General features: G+C 39.4%; 1 protein-coding gene across 2 annotated transcripts; it reads left to right on the forward strand.

Annotated features, from left to right (window-relative positions):
* The first annotated feature begins 5,191 nt into the window (after positions 1–5,191).
* Positions 5,192–18,742, forward strand: kif4 (kinesin family member 4). 2 transcript variants are annotated; one of them, XM_061085551.1, is made up of 31 exons: positions 5,192–5,301; positions 7,278–7,423; positions 7,509–7,623; positions 7,845–8,035; positions 8,173–8,262; positions 8,399–8,565; positions 9,457–9,551; positions 9,727–9,846; positions 10,089–10,264; positions 10,449–10,510; positions 10,617–10,749; positions 10,939–10,997; positions 11,326–11,431; positions 11,796–11,903; positions 12,031–12,207; positions 12,503–12,606; positions 12,773–12,917; positions 13,028–13,138; positions 13,239–13,322; positions 13,553–13,666; positions 13,829–13,984; positions 14,089–14,186; positions 15,094–15,223; positions 15,325–15,495; positions 15,613–15,732; positions 15,834–15,911; positions 16,163–16,264; positions 16,520–16,693; positions 16,838–16,963; positions 17,539–17,655; positions 18,303–18,742. In XM_061085551.1, the coding sequence occupies exons 2-31, from the start codon at positions 7,301–7,303 to the stop codon at positions 18,513–18,515; spliced, it is 3,765 nt and encodes a 1,254-aa protein (XP_060941534.1). In that variant the 5' UTR covers positions 5,192–5,301; positions 7,278–7,300; the 3' UTR covers positions 18,516–18,742. The 2 variants fall into 2 exon arrangements, with proteins under 2 accessions (XP_060941534.1, XP_060941533.1); XM_061085550.1 differs by lacking the exon at positions 5,192–5,301 and adding an exon at positions 6,099–6,544.
* The last annotated feature ends 1,334 nt before the right edge of the window (positions 18,743–20,076 follow it).

Below are 20,076 nucleotides of genomic sequence, written 5' to 3' on the forward strand. Positions count from 1 at the left end.
TTTGAACCTGTCACGTGATCTGATCGGGGACACCTGAATTTTAAAACCTGCACAAAGCTTCACACTTGATTTTGCCAATAGAGTTTACAATGTCCAAAGAATCGGACTTCCCACCTGTCAGAATAAATAATCTCAGAGGAAAATATTCCCTGCCGCTCACTGACATCAGAGAAAAGAATGCTTAACTGACTAATTCATGTTAGTATCTGTGCTGTTTGCTTTATGTGTCTAGTTGATCCTCATAACAGAACCACAGCCGATGACAATGTCTGCAGTAGAGCCATGCCAAAAAAGGTGCCTGTACTTACATTAGACTTGCAAATGTGCCCTCAATGTCCTCTTGCTTAGCCTCCACTTGCTTTTCCTGTCAAGTTCAGATTTAAATTTTACATTAAGTTATTTTAGAATGAAGTACTGATTGTATTGTTGACATAGAAACTAAAGTACATATTAAGCTAAATAGGTCAAAACCTGTGAGTGTAATCTTAAGCCCTCATTCTCCTGCATACATGACTTCCCTCTACCATACACCAATTAGATCAGCCTCAACATATGTTTAGCTTTAATGTAAAATAATAGAAAACATGTCAGTTACTGTGGAGTCAAAAAGTCCCCAAAATATGTCAACTTTAGCACATTTAAAACAACTTGACCAAAGTGCTTTACAAAGTAAAAGGAATGTAGTATTTCAAAATACTGATAATTTACAATTGAATTAAATAAGATAAAAATAATTCTCAGCTTGACAAGTGATGGCCAAAGAGAAGAGATGTGTTTTTACCAATGATTTGAAGCGTGCAAAAGAGGGGGGAGAATATGCAGTGCTAAGCTTTTCTACAAGTTTGGTGCGTACTATACATTAATGCATACTATTAATTTTAGTCAGCAATATAATGTGTAAAATGTTCTCAGTCATAGTTGTGAATTATGTGATGTCACAAAGCTTTATTGTCATATTCATCCCTGTCAAAGGCGTGTATTTCAGTTCTGATGTGTGTGATGTGCAAAAATACTGAAATTCACTCTAATTATATTGAAGAACTTTATCTACATTATTTTGCTTAGATTTACATGTTATTTAATTGCTTTTTTATATCTGTATATTCCCCTCGTTAATCTTTATAACAGGTACGAGTTGACATGAGGATGACACCTCATAATGTCATTGCGCTAGCTTGCACAGTGAGAATATAGTTATTGAATTTTCAATCTTAAAGAATGTCTACTTAATTCAAATGGTTGTCTACATAGATTAACTTTATTTTGATCTAACAGTACATATTCAGGGTTAATGTGAAGCACAGAACGTTTTAGATCAATAGAGCAACATTGACTGTGATGTACATGAGCAGCTGAGCATAGTGTTTTCTCTTCAAAACACCATTTATGTGACCGCTGGATTTTGGGCGTATAGGTGATGTCACTGCAATGCAATCCATCCAGATATCTCTTAAAACTACAGCAGGGACGCTGGCAGGGTGAGTTACTGCCCGTTCCAGCTACAACATAAACTGCTGTTCAAGGTCAGCGTGGCTTTAAGTAAAGTGAAAAGGCTGAGCTGCAGAGTTTTAATCTTCCTATTCAAGAGGAATTCTGACATGCACAATCATCGCCCAGTGAATATGTATATGGAGAGAATGGACTGGTTTGTTCCATTCGTTCCCCTGTCTGTTTCTATTCCTGGGAGCAGGAACAATCTAGCATGTTGTTATTAAGCTTTGTAGTGGAAATTCCCCACAGCCGCAGGACCCGCTGGCTCCGGAGATATCATGTGCAAAAGTCGAAAGTGGACCATGGAAAGTTTACTAAAACCTTGCAGAGTCTTCAAAAAGTCAGAAAACACAGAATAACATTGTATGTTTGGATTGCTTTGTTCAGTGACTCAGTGATTACTTTACTCCAACTGGGATTTCTACATATCAAAACAATCACTTTCATTTGGCCAATCTCCCGTTGTTACACAAAATCTCTCGCCCTGTTTAAGATAAAGGAAATCAAATCTCTCATTTTTTATTCATGGTTATTATCTTTATGGGTTCAACTGCCCAATAAGATAATAAATAATCAATATGACCTCTGGACGTGTACTCTGAAAAAGATTGTAGGAGGTCAGTAGCATCTTACACAGGGGTGGAGGCTGAGTCACACATCTGTGTCACAGTGGATAAACTCCATCAATGTTGTTGCAGTTCCCAGGGGTCATAGGGCAGTTAAAGGTCGCGGCTCGCACAGGACCATATTAATAACCAAGCTAACCATAAAATCCCCAGATGGATTTGCAAAACACGGTTGGTTCCAGGAAAATCCGGTGCTCAATTGTTCAAATGAAGGAATTAATGGAAATGTTAATGCATCTCATGAATGTAAATGTAATATCAGTGCACCCTCTGACACTACTCTGCATCATTCTCTTCCCTCTCCCTCTGGACTCAGCGGTTGTCCCCTCTGACTCCCAGTTTAATGGCATTTCTCTCCTCCATCATAGTCACTCCCTATTTTATCGCAGGCTGAAAACTCATCTCATAGAGAAGGATGACATGTCACCCACTCAGCTTCTCCTCTGCCTCTATATGCACTTATATGGAGTGAAACAAAAATCCCCTCTGAGCTTTTGATTTCTTAAGTGGCACGTCTATCTTTCAGAAATATTGAGTCACACACTGTTCTGACGGTGACTCTTCTCTCTGCCTCACAGCGGTCCTGTGGTTGTTTTGTGGGTTTTGGTGAACTAGTAATCGATGTTCTTTCTCATGTTGTCGTCATTGTCAGTAAATGAGGGGATGAAACATCAAGTTTTAAGTTTTAACAGTGATTCACCTTCACACCTCGCTCTGTCATTATTATTAAAGTGTGACAATCTTAGGTTAGAGAGCACAGCTTGTAAATCACCATAGGGACTTTAGTGAGATATATTATGCCTGTAATATCTGTTCATTCAAGAGTAATTTATGCATGAAACAGTAAAATTTCTAGGTTTTATATAGAACTTCTTTGAATGACCATTCAACGTGCTTTACAGTAAATGTAGTTGTTTATCCATCCACAGTGAATCTATGTGCAGTACTCACGCATCACTAACACACTGTCAGCACAGTCGTCAGAGGCAATTTTGCGGCCCTGTGTCTTGCTCAAGGACACTTCAGCACGAGAAATGTTTAGTGGAAAACCTGCTCTATCTCAGCACATTCGGTCAAGGATTTGAACACAGAATCGCTTGATGCGGTGATACAGTTAGATTTAACAAAAACCTAAATTTGTTTCATTGCAAATGTATGTAGAATCTTGAATGCATCACTTGAGTAATATGAAATGAAGTGAAAGATTTTTTTTTCACTGTGTAGAAGGAACAAGCTCAGGGAAGACGAAGGTAGGAAAAGCAACAAAAAGCTGAATAAGCAGCAGGAAAGCACACTGTATTGAATAGAGCTTCCTTTAATTGCAGAAGTCTAGACACAGGACTATTTTTTGTTTGTTGTGCTTTATCTCAATCCGGCCAGTATAAACATTTTAATAAATAAATGAGAAGATACAGGACAAAAATATAGAAATACAAGCATCACTCTTGTCCACAGGGATTAAAAACATAGACCTTTTGTTTCCAATAAACAAGATGACTACCTTTGTCTCACTAAAGGTCCCTATGATCACATGTTTTAATCAAATTAACTCATGCGTAAAATTCCTCAGCAGAGTACAAAAGATTGATGGCCACATTCATGTGACTTGCACTTATCCATCTCGGAAGCTGTAGCAAATTTCTGAAAGCACCAGTATATCCCACCTGCATGAGGACCTTTCGGTTTTGTGTGTACAGCTGCACCACAGATGGGCTGGGAAAGTACAGCAGGCTCTAAAATGTGCTCTTTAAACATCATCTGATTCTGTACACAAAGAATTTACATGCCAATATGCTGGCTTGTGCATACAGTATACAGCACTCACCGTCATCACCACATAAATCGTTCCTAATGATGTGACCCAGATGTCTTACTTTGTTGACTTCATTTACAAACTGCATGGTCTCTAGCATAATAATGACAGGCAGAATAATTATCTCAGACTTTAAGATAAACGAAAGAAGATAGAGAGTGATTGCATTAATATATCTTATAATCATTGACAGAGCAGCTGACTTGCACACACTAGAGACTTGGCGTATTAATTTCCCATTCTTCACTCTTAATACATATTGTCTGTTGCTTATTTTTTGCACAATTAACTGTCCGTAGATGAGGTTTTGTCCTTATTTTCTATAAAATTTTAAACTGTAATGCTATGAAAAGAACGCCTCGACCATGACTCTCTCTTAAGACAAGCTAAATGTTTCCGCAATGACACTCTGTGCTGTGTGTGGGGGGGTTGGAGAGTTTGTCAGCTTGAAATGGCGCCTTGTGTGGCTGAGCGGGGGGGCTGTCCAGCCGTGCTCCTGGACACCACACATCCAGAGGAGCTTCATTCACAGTGTATTTGACTAGTCATCCAGTCATTTGTTCCTACATTCAATCCCATCCTCCCTCCTTCCCCATCCCGACCCGTCTGTGCTTTAGGTTTTGGAAAATGTAATTTATTTTGGGCCGTCATTTTCATGAAGCATCTCAACACGTGTGCTGTTTTTAATGGCTCGCCAAGACCACTCAAGTTGTGATTAATAGAAGTTTGCTAAATTTCCCATTGACCTACATCCTAGTGATAAAGGACTGAAACAATGCGGTTTCTGCTAATGTGAGCGAAATATGAGGACAAAAGGCAGAGGAAGGACTCACCTTAAAATGTTCTCTAAATTGACAGTATGTGCAAGTAATTCACCTCGAGGGTTTATTTTTTATTTTTTAAAACTATAATTTTTTGTATGTATTATTTAATGTTCAGATGTTTATGCTATCCTTAACTCAATATACGCTGTATGATCTTTTACTAGAGCAATTCTCAACCGACTCAAATTCCATGTATATGCACAAACATAAAGCATCCTTTGTCAATGATGTACTTTTCTATTCTTCCTGTAGGGGTCAGTAAAGCGTCGCAGCTGCCATAAAAACCGCGTAGAAGAAGCCGGCGAGGGGAGGAGCCGGGTGTTTGAAAGTGGCGGGCAGTGAGAATAAATCTATGGTGCCAACACTCATCTCACAGACGACGTCGGCCCCAACACTCGGGTCAAGAGCAAAGTGTACAACAAGTCAACACTCAGAGGAAGCGTTTCACAGGGGCCGCTCGGATATCCATGTTCTCTTCTATCAGCCGAAGCCTCCGGGTGCAAGTTCTGTGACACACGTATCGTGCTGTTGGAGGAAACGTGGAAAGGTAACTTTCAAAAAAATCAACGTATTGCTAATAACTGCAGCTAGCTAGTTGGTGAAATGCTGTTGTCAGGGCGCTTGGTTCACGGTGGTTTGTCTCTCCACCGGTGGTGCTGTCAGTTCACTCGAATGCACTTTTAACCACCGTCAACGACAAAGTTGCTAGTTTGAGTTTCAGTGCGTGAGCTGCAGTTAGCCTACTGGCTCGTGTGTCCTATAATAGGGAATGACTGACCGAGTGACATCACAGGGAAATAGAAGAGTTGTCATAAAACGGCTCGTCGCAGGATGATATCTGTAAGGGAAATGTAACATGATCAACAATATGATCACGTTTATTTCCCCTTGGATTGATCATGATTGAATCTCATACAATGCAACCCTGATCATGCTGTATCCTGTTCTTCTGAATGAATCTTGGCCTGATTGCTTTAACTAAGGCATTGTTGTTTGCATGTCATGAGAAGATCCCAACCTTTAAGTTTTAACAACCCCAACCAGAGTGGGAGGGGTGAGCCAAATGTATAAAGACAAATAACTGTTTCCCATCGGTGTGCATATTACAAACTAACCTTTGTCGTATGCACCGTGCTCTGAGCATTCATCGAATTTACTCGTCGGCGAGTCGTTGATTACGTCATAGCGCGTGTTTCTCGTGCCGTGCAGCTTAATTAAACGTTGATTTACCGGAGCTGCTGATGGAAGTAGCTGAGGAGTGAGCCATCTCGCTTCCTTCCTATCTCTGAAAGTCGCGCATGTGCAGTAGCGTCAAAACATGGACAAATGGCGGCGTCCGCTGCAACAGCATCGCTGGGAGAACTTCACCCTCAACAGCTCCACACATGGCGAATCGTGGATTCAAAATAATGCAATTCCATAAAACCAGTCCTGTGTTCCAGATTTACTTTGACTGTACATGTGGGGACTGCTGCCCACATGTGTGCTTTACAATATAGGACAAGATGGGGAATACCCCTGTGCCACACAGATCAGTTTGATTAAACACGGTCATAACAGAAGATTATGTATATAAGTGTATGGTAATAACGTGTATCTGACCTTTCCATTTCAAACGTATTCATGTTTACATAGGTGTAAATGATAATAATAACTGGAATTTGTATAGGTACGTTATTCAAGGTTTTCGGAATAATGATGAAACAATGGGACTTTTATTTATTTGGTCATTTTGAAGTAAAACGTAACATGACCACAAAGGACAGACAACTCAAAGACAACTTTTGATGGTATGACTATTATTATCAGTATACACAGAGACATCTTTAAAAAGGTTTTCTTCAAATCACATCTATCTATCTTCAGAAAAAATCCCATTATAATGCAAGCCACTACGACAGCTACTGTATAGAAAATCACAGTACTTTGATATTGTCTTATCGTCACTGTTGAGTTGCTTTCTTCAATTTCAATGTTTTCCCGGCTGTTCTCAAATTATAACAAATGTTGACGCTAGGCATATAGTTATAGTCTCCTCATGAGAAAATGCTTATTTTGAATAATGGGAAACACTGAGTTTATCTCCGACTTTCGTCAGTGTCAGCACTTTAGTTTTAGGTGTCTCTTGATTAAAGGTTATGTTTAACTGACAAACTCACCTGAGTGTCATATTTGCATCACCTGAATGCTGTACTGGACTAACATCTTGCTTTATAAACAAGGGGAGGGCCGACATGATATTAATGTGTGCCTGGAGTGGTGACTAAAACAAAGAACAGAAAAGTTCAGATCACAACATGCTGGATTGTGATTCTATTCTCTGCTCTGGATACCATCACTCTACCATATCTTTACATAGAAAATATCTTGGCTTCTATATGAATGTTTTTTTTTTTTTTCATAAGTCCCTTTTCCAGTGAAAATATTTAAGGACTTCTGCTGACACATCTGGCCACATTATTAGATGGGTGTTACTCCCTTCTCTTCTTCATTATAACATCCTCCTCTTCCCTTTTTCTTCAGGGAAGTAACTGGAATCTTTCATCATGACAAATGAGGAGGCGAAGGTGATCCCAGTGCGGGTTGCTTTGCGATGCCGTCCGTTGGTACAGAAAGAAATCAATGAAGGATGTCAGTGCTGTCTCACTTTTATGCCTGACGAGCCCCAGGTGTGAGCTCAATCATTTCGGAAAATATTTCTTATGTGTTCAACTTTTACGCGTAAAAATTGTCTAAACAGATGTTTGTTTTCAGGTAATTGTTGGCACAGAGAAGGCGTTCACCTATGATTATGTGTTCGATGCCAATGCTGAGCAAGAAGAAGTCTACAGTACGGCTGTGTCCCCCTTATTGTCTGGGCTTTTCAAAGGTAGCTATGCATTGCGAAACAGTGATTGACTGTCTGTCCAGTTTTACCCTAATACTGGGATATGACCATGCAGGGTCTGCTAAATAAGAACAGTTTTGGATCTAAAGTTTTGCTTAAAGAGATGTTATATCATTATTGGCTGCAAAAGAGTAAAATGTAAAACATCATACAATGAACTAACTCAAGTCATTTTGTATCCTCACTAAATTCTCCTTTTGTAGGCTACCATGCCACGGTTCTTGCTTACGGACAAACGGGATCCGGAAAGACCTTCTCCATGGGAGGAACATACACATCAGCGCAGGAGAATGATTCTTCAGTTGGAGTTATCCCGAGAGTTATCCAGAGAATATTTCATGAAAGTGAGAAACAGAAAGACTGTGATTTCTCTCTGGCAGTATCTTACCTGGAGGTTGGTGGACATATTGTTTTGGGTTAATCATTTTTTTAAAATAACATATTTTGTAGTCCTTGCCGTGCAGCAAATGTTACTTTACTGCAAAATAGTTATATAATTGAATTTGGTGAAGCATTTCCTTTTGCTTGTAGATCTATAATGAAGATATTTTGGACTTGCTGTCTTCATCGAAAGATAAACCTTCCATCAGCATTCGGGAAGATCCCAAAGATGGCATTAAGGTGAGTGACATTACACATTGTGTCTTGTATTGGGAGTTTATAATAATTGAACAGGTAAACCTGAATAAACTACATTCATGTCTTATTCTATATGTTGATGTCAGCCTGTGTTTTCATTGACTGTCTTCTTTTACAGATTGTGGGCTTAACTGAGAGGAAAGTGTCCTCTGCCCAAGAGATGGTGGGCTGTCTAGAGGTGGGAAACTCTGCTCGCACCGTGGGTTCAACAGCTATGAATGCTGCTTCTTCACGCTCGCATGCCATCTTCACCATAACACTGGAGCAGCGCAGAGGGAAAGACAAGTCAGTGTGGTGTTTTCTCCATTAGTCATTTTATCATTGTGATACTTACTTGTTGGTTTAACATACCTTTAACACCACACACTTAATTCTCTCATATTGTTCAGACCTTTAACTCAGGACTTTGAAGGAACTGAAATTATGACTTCAAGTTTTTTTTTCCCCGAGTCATGCCAAGCTTCTCATGCTGGAGTTGGGCTGTTTAGATTGCTGCCACCACCATGCTGCACCATTTGGTTGGTTTTAGCCTAATCTCTTTAAACAGATTCTACATGTGAATATGTCGGATCTGTGAGGGACAATATTTTGGGGTGGGAAGCTTCTGTTTCTTTTTTTTCACATTCGAGCTGACTTTTGCTGCCCTTAGGTATAATGGTCTGTGTTGAGAGCAATAGAGGCAGAACACATTCACCGAAATGTGTTTGCTATTGGTTTTTTACCTATTAAACCTAAAATGTTGTCTGGATCTATAACTTCAAAGTATCATTTTTGGGGTTTTATGTGGACAAAAGTTTGACTTGTGTGATAAAAGAAACAAGTCAAACCTTAAACTATGTGCAGTGAATGCAGTTTTGGCCCATACTTGATATCTGCTGTCTAGACCACAAGCCCCAATATATTGGCTGTTGCCCCCAGAGGCTAACTTGTCATCAGTTGACATCCAATGGGCTTGGTGATGATCAGGGCCTGGTGTTCTCAAGACAGAGTTTCATCAGACTAGCAAATCATTTTCTTCAGACTCAGTCTTGACAATCTCCACACAGGCTGGATGTTCGTAGTTGTTCGTGTTTTTTTTTTGTAAGGTTACCATATGCTACTGCCCCTGAAATTCGACTAGTGTGTGCAGGGCTATATGCGATACTTGCTTTTGAACAATTTTAACTTTTGTTGCAGAGTCGACGCAATGGTTTCAAAGTTGCACCTTGTGGATTTAGCTGGTTCAGAGCGACAAAAGAAAACCAAAGCAGAGGGCGATCGTTTAAAAGAAGGTAAATGAATATATTAAATTTTCTTAAGATTCAGTTATTTAGAAGTTTTCAACTCTCAATTTATGTTTCCCCCAAATTTTGTGTATACTCCTTTATGAACTTTATACCCTTTGTATTGTGATCGTATCCTTAATAACGCTATTTCTGTTTTGATGCGATTTATTTTCTTCTGTAGGCATCAGCATCAATCGCGGCCTTTTGTCGTTGGGTAACGTCATCAGTGCGTTGGGGGATGAAAGCAAGAAGAACACCTTTGTTCCTTACAGAGACTCCAAACTCACCCGCCTGCTCCAAAGTAGGCTTTAGTCATTGGTCATTATGTTAGTCAGATTCCATTCTCACTTTTAGTAACTGTCTGTTTGAAGGTCTTATTTTCTCATCCATGTATCTCTCCTGTTGCTTGCGTGTTGTTGAACGCAAAACCGACAACTTTACCAGTTAATGTACATCACAACAGGCAGGTGTTTACTGCAGCTGTTATGCCACACAATCTGCAGAATAATTATCCTGAACCGTTTTCTGTATTTTGTTCATCAGACTCTCTAGGAGGCAATAGCCACACTTTGATGATTGCGTGCATCAGTCCTGCAGACTCAAACATGGAGGAGACCATCAACACCCTGCGATACGCGGACAGAGCTCGCAAAATTAAAAACAAACCAATTGTCAATGTTGACCCCAGATCTGCAGAAATGGGCCGTTTGAAACAACAGGTACAGAGACTGAAAAATGGAGTAAATTCAGATCAGTGACTTATTTACAAGCTGGAAATCTTTGTTTATATTAGCTATTGTTTAAAAAAGAAATCAAAGATTGATAAAGCTGAGAGTCCGAGACACACAATCTACCAGCCTCTCTTAAAAGTTGATGGTTTAAGTGTCTTGATTTACTCTCCAGGTTCAGGAGCTGCAGGTGATGCTCCTGCATGCCCGTGGGGGAGTAGCTCCGGTGCTCTCTGGGTAAGACCAAAACTCCCAAGTTACATAATGTGAGATAATTACACCAGGGTTACAGTATTACCCAAAAACAAAAGGCTGCAACAGTCACACCGTCCGTCTGTTACAGGCCAGAGTCATCGGAGAATGTTACCAAGCTGGTGGAAAGGAACCGCACTCTGCAGGGCGAGAACAGCAAGCTGAGCAGGGAACTGAGTCAGGCAGCTGGACAGACCGCCTTCATGTTTGAAAAGATCATTATGGTGATGACCTTAAAGTTGACCTTCCCTCTTTCAAAAACGTAACTGAAAACAGAAAAATCAAATCGCTGTTGATATAAAAAAGTATTATGCATTCACTTAGTTTATCTTTTGCTGTTTCCTTTCATCTGACAGTTTACTGTTCAGTATTGTTCTCCATGTTTAACATATTGCATTTGCTCTACTCTATAGACTGAACAAGCAAATGAGGTACTGCAAAGCAAACTGGAACAACTGCGGCACCATGCAGCGTAAGTACACAAAGGCATGAGGACAGGAGTGATTTAAAGGGTCGGACAGAGAATAAAGAAGACATAGAAAATGTTTCTGTGCCAAGCCATTCTTCTTAAAGGTTAAGTTTAGCTTTGGATCGTCAGACTTTTTTCCTTTTCATAATTCAGCTATTTGTTGTTGCATACTTATGATCTCAAAAGCTTTAAGAATACAACTGGGTTTTTTTGTACCTGAATGACTATATGTTCTGTTTTAGCACCTGAAGGTTGAATGATAAATGTAGAAAGTTTATTGCCCAAAGAGTCGATTATATTGAGCCTTACTCTTTATTTACGTTTGTTTCAGATGTACAGTGGATCTTGAGAAATTGTTGGAGACGCTGGATGACCAGGAATTGAAGGAAAATGTTGAGGTGATGAAGAATCTGCAAGAAGTCATCTTAGAGCTCAAGGTAATAAAGTCAATTTATACAATTATTCACCAAAAGACAGCAAGGTCGAGAATTACTGAAATTTGCAGTGGACATCATATTTGACTTTTTATAGACTCAGTTGAGTAATCTATGATAAGTGAATCAAGCTTTTTTACCATTATAATGGAGCACAGCTTTTGAATCGTGTGCAGTTTGGAAACTGTTCAAATGAAAGCTGAGACTTTGCACCTAGTAGCATCAATTATTTCATTTCAGAGCTTGAAGACCATAAATATGTTTCTGTCCAGATACCTACAATCTGACCTGTAAATCCAGATTTGGACAATTTGTATCTCAAAACCATTATTTTTAAACAGTTTTAATGTTTGTTGCATTTTAAAAGAATGAGAGCGCAGGCCTCACCGCCTCCATCGAAGCAATGGCTGTAGGAGAGGACGTTCCTGAGATGTCCGCGAATGGAAGTAATAATGCTGCAGAAGACAACCAATCAGTACGTTTACACTTATTCACATGAAATTACATTTGTCAAATAATAAAAAAAGTGTCTCCTTTCTTATCTTTTTACTCCTGAACGTTATGTAATGTAAGATGTTCCCCACTTCCAACACGCTAAACAGGATGCCGCCGTTGATAAGGACTCCCCGGGGGCCTTTGCCACGCATCATGCATTGCGGCAGGCCCAGCTCTCCAAGGAACTGATCGAGCTGAACAAAGTGTTGACTTTGAAGGAAGCTTTTGTGAAGAAAATGTGCCAGAATGACCACCAGCTTGAGCCGATGCAGTCAGAGCACGAGGTAAGAGAATGTTTTATACATTTCTGACACGAGTGGCTTAAAAACTGCTTTGTAATATTGTGCTCATATTCTGTATATTGAAATTCTAAATCCTTTTTTTTTTAAGTGATTTTTGAATTTACTGACATTAATTGTGTGTCTTTAACACTTAACATGGGGTGGGTCATGTGAGCATTGAAATGGGTTATGTATAAATCGTAGTGTTTTTGTGTGAGTTATATTTCTTATGAGCTATATAAATTAAATGTTGAAAATTGGACAGGTTTTAATCTTCAGAACAATGTGTCTCCCACAGAAAAACGTAATGTCTCTACAGTCTGCAGTGGAGTCTCTGCAGAAGGAGAAAGAGGATCTTGTGTTTGCTCTTCAGTCTGCAAAGAAAGACACTAACCAGGCCAAGTATGAATACTGCACTTTTCTTTTGCTGTGATTTTGTTGTATCTCCATGTAATATTGATGCCTATTTATGATTTTATTTGAATTTTACGTAAAATTTCAAGAGCGAACTAAGCCCTCACTCTTTTACTTGTATCTTTGTCTGACACACATCACCTCCTTCTTGTAGGCTTAGTGAGCAGCGGAGGAAGAGGCTGCAGGAGCTCGAGGGTCAGCTCGGAGACATGAAGAAGAAGCTTCTTGATCAGTCTAAAATGATAAAAATCAAAGAATCTTCAGTTCAGAAAGTTGACAAACTCATGCAGGCGATACAGGTAGCTACTGATATTCTTTCCATTTCTTTAGTGTCTTCGATGGTGACAATTTAACACTACGTTTTGCACATGTAAGATACTCAATCTAAGCCCAATAACACTATTCACAGTCCATGAAGACGCAGCGTACGCAGCTGATGAGACAGATGAGGGAGGACTCAGAGAAATTCAGACAATGGAAGAGCACGAAGGACAGAGAGGTGCTGCAGCTGAAAGAGAAGGTGTGTAACGATCAACTTCTTCTTGAGACACTGCTGGACATTTTAATCCTTTAATTCATGCAGCGATAAAGTTCTTACGCTTTTTCATTTTTTTTTATAGGATCGTAAGCGCCAGTACGAGATGCTGAAACTCGAGCGGGGTTTCCAGAAACAGGCCAACGTCCTGCGTCTTAAAACTGAAGAGGTGAGGCGTTTGATCTCAAAGCAAATATGCTTGCTTTGATAATTTCAGTATCTGTAAAATAGAAAATACATCCCATAAATATTATGTTTTGTACCAACTTAGTTACAAATGTCTGATTGACTCATGCTCTAAGATAATTAAGTTTGAAAATCATGTTCATGTTAAACAGCTTAAATTAAACCTGAAATGATCCAAAGTTGAATTTTGCAAGTTTATTGTTTCCCTTTCAGGCTGCAGCTGCAAACAAACGGCTGAAAGATGCTCTACATAAGAGAAGTGAGGTGGTAGACAAACGAAAAGATGCTCACAACAGAGGAGCAGAGGGAGCTGCTGCAAGAGTTAAGGTAGTAAAACCTGCTTCTATTGGCATTGACTTTTATTTTGTCTATTAGAGGTCATTAAATGCAAATGGCATTATATTTATAATAATACAAGAGTATGTTGTACGATTAAATATTTCTACATTGACCATCTTTGTATGGTTAACCCTGCGTTTATGTAATCAGAATTGGCTTCTTAATGAAGTGGAGTTGATGGTCAGTACAGAAGAGGCCCGGCGCCACCTCACTGACCTGCTGGACGACAGAAAGGTCTTGGCTCAGGAGATCAACCATCTCAAACGGCAGCTCGATGCCGGGGAGAGACCTGCTCCCAAAATAAGGGTGAGCTGAACCTGAGATAAAAATCTACAAAAGTGAGAAGTCATTGCACCAACAGAGCAGAAATGTTACATGAAATCACAGTTTAATTTGATCCATCCATGCAGCGTCGGACCCTGATCATCTCTGAGCTGGAGAGCCATGGGGCGCTGGAAACGCCTCTGACTAAACAGGTGGAGAACCTGCAGACAGAAATCGCTCTCAGGTGACACAGAAACCTTCTCAGACTTGGTCCTAAACTGTTTATTTGATTTGAGCATTCTATTTAAACTGCATTTATCAAACTCTGTCTTGCCTCAGGCTGAAATACTTTCCTATACATATTTCTCAGCTAATATGTTTCTCAATTGCAAAATAGTTTTAAAAACTGAACAATGTTTTCCATCCTGAGCTGGCTAATGTCTGCTGGTGGTTTAGTTGCCGACATCTGGCTAAAGCGGATATTGCACATTTTCTTTCAAGATACTGTATGTGCTTTCATTTCATGTCAATGCATTGGATTTGCAATTGATTGCCAAATAAATGGAGGAAATAATAAGAATTCAGTTGTAATATCACGAGAAGAGCAGTCAAAATTTTTACAAGAATAAAATCCAAATTTTAGGCTACATGTCAGAAGAGTTTGAGCAGATCAGCCTTTTGAGCTCCCTGTCCTCCAGCAGATCACTGAGATGTCGTTCATTATAAAATAAGCAACAATATGAAGACTAAAAATATTCTTAAAAGGAGCACCACATTATCACAAGTATCAGGACTTTGAAATGATTGTGTAAGAAACTGTCAATTCTAAAGAAGAATCACGCAGATTTTTGAAATGGTAGCTTTGGACTGCAGGGTTATCGTTGGTTACATCTACGTTCAAGATTTTGGATCCAGAAGGAATTTTATTTCTTTAGCTTTGTTCTCTTAAAATCACGACATTATTCTCAGTTACATCTTTATGTTGGTAATGCTGGTAGCACTATTCTAGTGATCTTAGAATTATTTTCTATATATACAAATGGCCTGATATAAATAATTTTGAATATAGATTTTACAAAGACATCTATTTCTGTATATCCTTGTTGTTCAAAGGGATAATTAAGTTTTCAGACTCATTTTTATTTGAACAGGAACGCCCAGATCGCTGACCTCCAGCAGAAACTTATTCGCGCAGACAGCGAGGGGCGTTTGAAACAGCGGATCGACGCCATCACAAGCATCGTGGAAGCCAAGTGTGCCCTTAAAGTCATGCTGTCTGAGGTGACTGATTTTTTTCTCTTAGAAAGTCCCAAGATTCACAACTTCTTTGTTTTTTTTATTAATTTATCCCGCATTAATTTGCTGCTTTCTGGTTCATGTAGCTGGTGTCTGCTAAAACAGCCAGTTCCAAGCTGGAGAGTGAAGTCAAACAGGAGAAAGGAAACTCACAAGATATAAGGAGGATGCTCGCTGATGAGAGGAATGTGATGTCCACCATGGACATGGAGCATCAGCAGCAGTTGGTGGAACTGGAGCAGGAACATCAAGAGAAGGTGTCCATTTGAACCAGTCTCAACCGTCATAATCCTTTTTAGAGAACAGTTGGCCATAAAATAACAAGTTGTGTGTGCACTGTGTGACATATTAACATTTTTCTTTTCTGTCTGCAGGTGCTTTACCTTCTTCACCAGCTACAGAGCAAACCCATATATAGTGAGCCAGACACAACAAAGCAGACAGATGAGGAGAGTTCAAAGGAGAATGAGCTTATCCAGCGCCTCAAAGTTCAGGTTTGTCTCCACTGGTTCCAGAGTGTTTAATCCACTCTCACCGGTTTTCTAAGAAAATCATGCAGAAGTGAATTATGTGCTTATTTGTAATATCATTTCAGGAAGAAGAGCTTGAAAAGCTGCAGGAATTAAGTGAGCAGAACCAGAAACTGCTGGAGCAGAACGAGCAATACAGACAGGTGACTGTAGAATTCACTCAATAAATTTTTTTTTTTTCTTATCATTTAATCTGAAGTAAAATTATAAATAATAAATGCTGTGCTTTAATTAATAACACAGCCTTAGAAAAATGTACTATTGAAAAATGTGTTGTCTGGTAAAAAGTTGCATTTTGATGTTGCTGTTGAGTGCAGGGTATGAAAAATAAACATTTATCTTCGCCTGTGCTGTGTGATTGAACACAACCATATATTGTGTTTCTATTCAAAAGAAACTATCATTGCTTCACCTGGCAAGTGGGAAAAAGATCCTTGTGCCTACGATAAACAACGAAAACAGCCCAGATGACTCGTTTGACTACGTTCCTCCAAAGGTTGGTATTTCAGATATTATACCTTTTTTATCTATTGTTTGTTTAATGTTCATGTTGGTTTATTAACTACAAAAAAAAAATTATCTTGGTAATCTTGTATTGAATAAAATAAAATGCATTAAAACAAAGCCATGTCTAAAACAACATTAAAAATGATTCAGAAGTCAGAAAGTTGAACATTAACTGTTTTATTTGTATAGAAGCTATGTAGCTGAATTCAAGTATTTTTTTGATTTTTCTCTCTCTGTACAAAAGCCTAAAGTGAAGCGCTACACCACAGCAAAAGCTCCGCAGAACATGGCCATCAGCGTTGAAGAGCTGATGTCTGACAATGAGATGGAAATGGAGGAGGAGGAGGAGGAGGAGGAGTGGCGCCCTGTGAAACCCGAGAAGGGACGCAATGCCTCAAAGAAACCAAAGGCAACTGGGGTGAGACTCAGTCTCCAGCTCAACAACCTTCTGCCAGAATCATGTCTGAAAACGGCTTATGTATCACATTTTACAGGTTATACACGTATAAGGATCAGGCTTTTGAGGCAAAGGCCATGATTGTGATGATTTCTCTTCTTGCAGTGTGCGTGCAAAGGTCGCTGCAGTAACAAACAGTGCAGATGTCGCAAAGGGAAGATGACGTGCGGGGAAAACTGCCAGTGCGATCATGAGAAATGCCGAAATATGGACAGCCAGGGGCCTTCTGAGGTAAATCATGTTGAGTTGTCAGACCATGTTCAACATCATCGGCTGACTGGCTTTTAACTAACTAATCTAACACAACAGTTGTTCTTGCAGTTCTCAGGTAGGAATATGCAAAAAACAAATGATATAACGTGTGTCACATGCAACTTAAACTTTGTATGTATATGTTTCCAGTATTGTGAAAGACAATTCAATGTACATCTTTTCTCACAGGTGCAGGTTGTCTTGTCAGGATGGGTTTTGAACACTCATTAATAATAATCATTGATGTAATAACCCAACAAACAATATTTTTAACGGCAGTTTTTATTTATTCACAACTAATTTATTCATGACAATTGCATGACATCACCAATTATGTAATTGAAATGTTAAACACGTGTGTTAATCGCATGAAATTTGTTCTAGTTTAAGTTTATTTGTAGCCACAGACACTTACCACTTGTATCCAGTCACATCTGACTTTTAACTGAAAAGATATCCTCGCTTTGCTTTATTGGTACATTGGCTTCTTTTATAATAACTGCATGAGAAACTATGAGCATTGTTCTCACTTTTGAACCTTCGTCTCATTCCAGGCTGCTGGGCAGACAGAAAATGTTTCCAGAGACTCTGAATCTCTTCAAGAACCCAAAACCACCAGCCCCGATAACTCCACCTTCTTCAAGCCGCCATCTTGTACTCCAACAAAGAAGGTAAACTGTCTTCTTCTGAATACTCAGCACCACAAAGACAAATCCTTCATGTGGTGGTCTTGAGAATGATCGGCTTTTAAATGCAGAATATGTGCTTGAGAGTTAAAAAGAAGATGATTTAAACGGACAGATGCATTCTCTTAAGTCTAATTCACATTACATGATTTTAAGCCTGATTTGCCAGTCGCCAGCACAAGTTGCAAGTTGCAGACAGAAGCCACTGTTCAAGGCTTGATTGCTGTGTGAGAACTCCTCAAAGACGAGAGAGGCTCGCAAATGTCTTAGACTTGGATCAGATTTCCAGCAGGCTGCTCTACAGAGGCGTCAAAATGCCATGACTGAAAATGAAAGTGTGTGTATTACCAGGACATTGATACCGTGGCTCAATTCCCCCAAAAGCCACTTTGCATACTCTGACTTCAAATTACATCATATAAGTTCATTCCTGCATAGTGCAGGGTAAGTGGACATGTCCTTCATCTTCATATACAATATATGGTCACTTCTTTATGCCTCCCGTTAAGGCAAACTGCAAATCTACGTTTCAAATGTGTGCTGATTTCAATTGTGTGTTTTTGCATTTAGTATTAGGTCCACAAAGATCTAATACAGATCCAGTACTAATGTCCCAATCTGTACCATTCTAGGTGCTAAAAGAAATTGTAGAAATGGGGCATACCCCTTCAGACCTGAAGCTGATCAGGAAACCCATCTTGCCGGAGGAGGAGGAGGAAGAGGAGGAAGAAGATGCAGGGGAGGACAGAACAACAGTCAGTTTCCTCAAGAAGAAGAAAAGACTCCTGACGAGTTTTCAGAACAGTTTTTTCTCTGGCTGCACGCCAATCAGAGAGGAATCTTAATTGAGAAGGTGTCGTGGGGCTTTCTGCGTGAGGTGTCCGTATGTCATGTTCAGTTTAATGTCTTTTAATGTGTTGTCGTAACTTGAAAGTAGCTATTGACTGTAAAACACTTTAACATGAGGACTGTGAATAGCTGTGATTGTTTAATTGAAATACACAATGAGATGATAAAGAAGCCTGTATGAAACTTTTAGTTGATTTTATTACATTATGTTCATAAAAGCAAAATAAACAGTCATTGATGAAGTCGCTTTTTGTCTTTGTATTTTAAACCGTTTTAATTTGCTGCTTAAAGAAACATCTTCTCCATCGTCTTTACCTTCAACTGGTGTCAATAAGTTATCCAAGTCCAAAGGCTGCAGCTGGTCCTGATGTCACTAATGTAAATGTATGTATAAATCACAGATTGGTTTGGTGCTTATTTGTCTTAGTCAAAGCCTGAACGTCAGTCACCTGAATTCTATAAAATGTGTTTTCCTTTACCCTGGAATTGGCCCTTTATATTTAAATACTTTATATTTACATCCGGACTGGGAACTCTGTACGGAGACCGCCATTTTGTTTACAGTAGCCCAGACTGGACAAACTAAACACTTTTTTGAGTTTTTATGAAAACTGAAAGTTGCCACAGGTTCTCTTTCATGTTTGGAAAGGCAGGGTGAGGTGAGGTCACCAAATTCTACACAACCTTTAAATTTAAATCAAGTGATATTTTATTAACTGGAACATTTGACAGCAGAATAATGAGCTAAACAAAGCTTCTGAGAGTGAGGTTAAAGGATACACTTAATGACATGATTTGGAAATGTCCGTGGTACACCAATAATTATGTGGCCCTATGGGACCAACAACATGTCAGATCACTTACATGAAACAACAGAAAGCCTTTTAAACAGCCAAGCCATGGGATTTATTAACATTAAACGACACACTACACACAATGTTAAAATCCCAGGCTGAGGCCTAGCAGAACCAGCTGTCCCCACCCTGGAAGCCTCTGCTGATCCTGACACACAAGTTTTTAGAGAACCTAAATGTCCAGGTTTACCTCATCGATGAAAGATCGGGAAATCAGAGTGGAGCTAGAGGAGAGACAAGAGAAAAACAGGGACACAGAACAGGAACACTACAGCTGTAACAGTCTGTACTGCTGTTTTATACCTATCCTAGTTCCTCCATCATGTGAAACATCCTTGAAAACACACCACACACACACAGGTCTCATAACAACATACGTCACACAGTGAAAAAGAAGCAGTTGTCAGAGACTGCTGACTAACCTAACCCTAACCCTTCTGCTCGGCTTACAGTACAAAGGAAATGCTCACTTGACGTCTGGCAGCGTGTTTGCTCATTCTTTCAACGGCCTTCTGTGGAAAGCTGAATAAGCAATTATTGATCAATAGATTATTTATTAGTGTTATTACAACTGACTCATAGTACAAGTACTGTTTATCACATGTACCTGCAGGGGGTTGATGCAGTTATTGTTGAATCATTCTGGGAACAGAAGCCCTCCACCTGGTGGCGTTTCAAATCACTGCCATGTCTTCTCTTTATT

Source organism: Limanda limanda, chromosome 14, assembly GCF_963576545.1.
Source record: "Limanda limanda chromosome 14, fLimLim1.1, whole genome shotgun sequence".
NCBI lineage: Eukaryota > Metazoa > Chordata > Actinopteri > Pleuronectiformes > Pleuronectidae > Limanda > Limanda limanda.

Bases quoted from the DNA above. Each gene is read 5' to 3' on its own strand.
- kif4 (XM_061085551.1), top strand. From the start codon at position 7,301: ATGACAAATGAGGAGGCGAAGGTGATCCCAGTGCGGGTTGCTTTGCGA. The intron at 10,750-10,938 runs GTGATGACCTTA...TCTACTCTATAG, and splicing joins TGTTTGAAAAGATCATTATG to ACTGAACAAGCAAATGAGGT. The intron at 14,187-15,093 runs GTGACACAGAAA...TTATTTGAACAG, and splicing joins CAGACAGAAATCGCTCTCAG to GAACGCCCAGATCGCTGACC.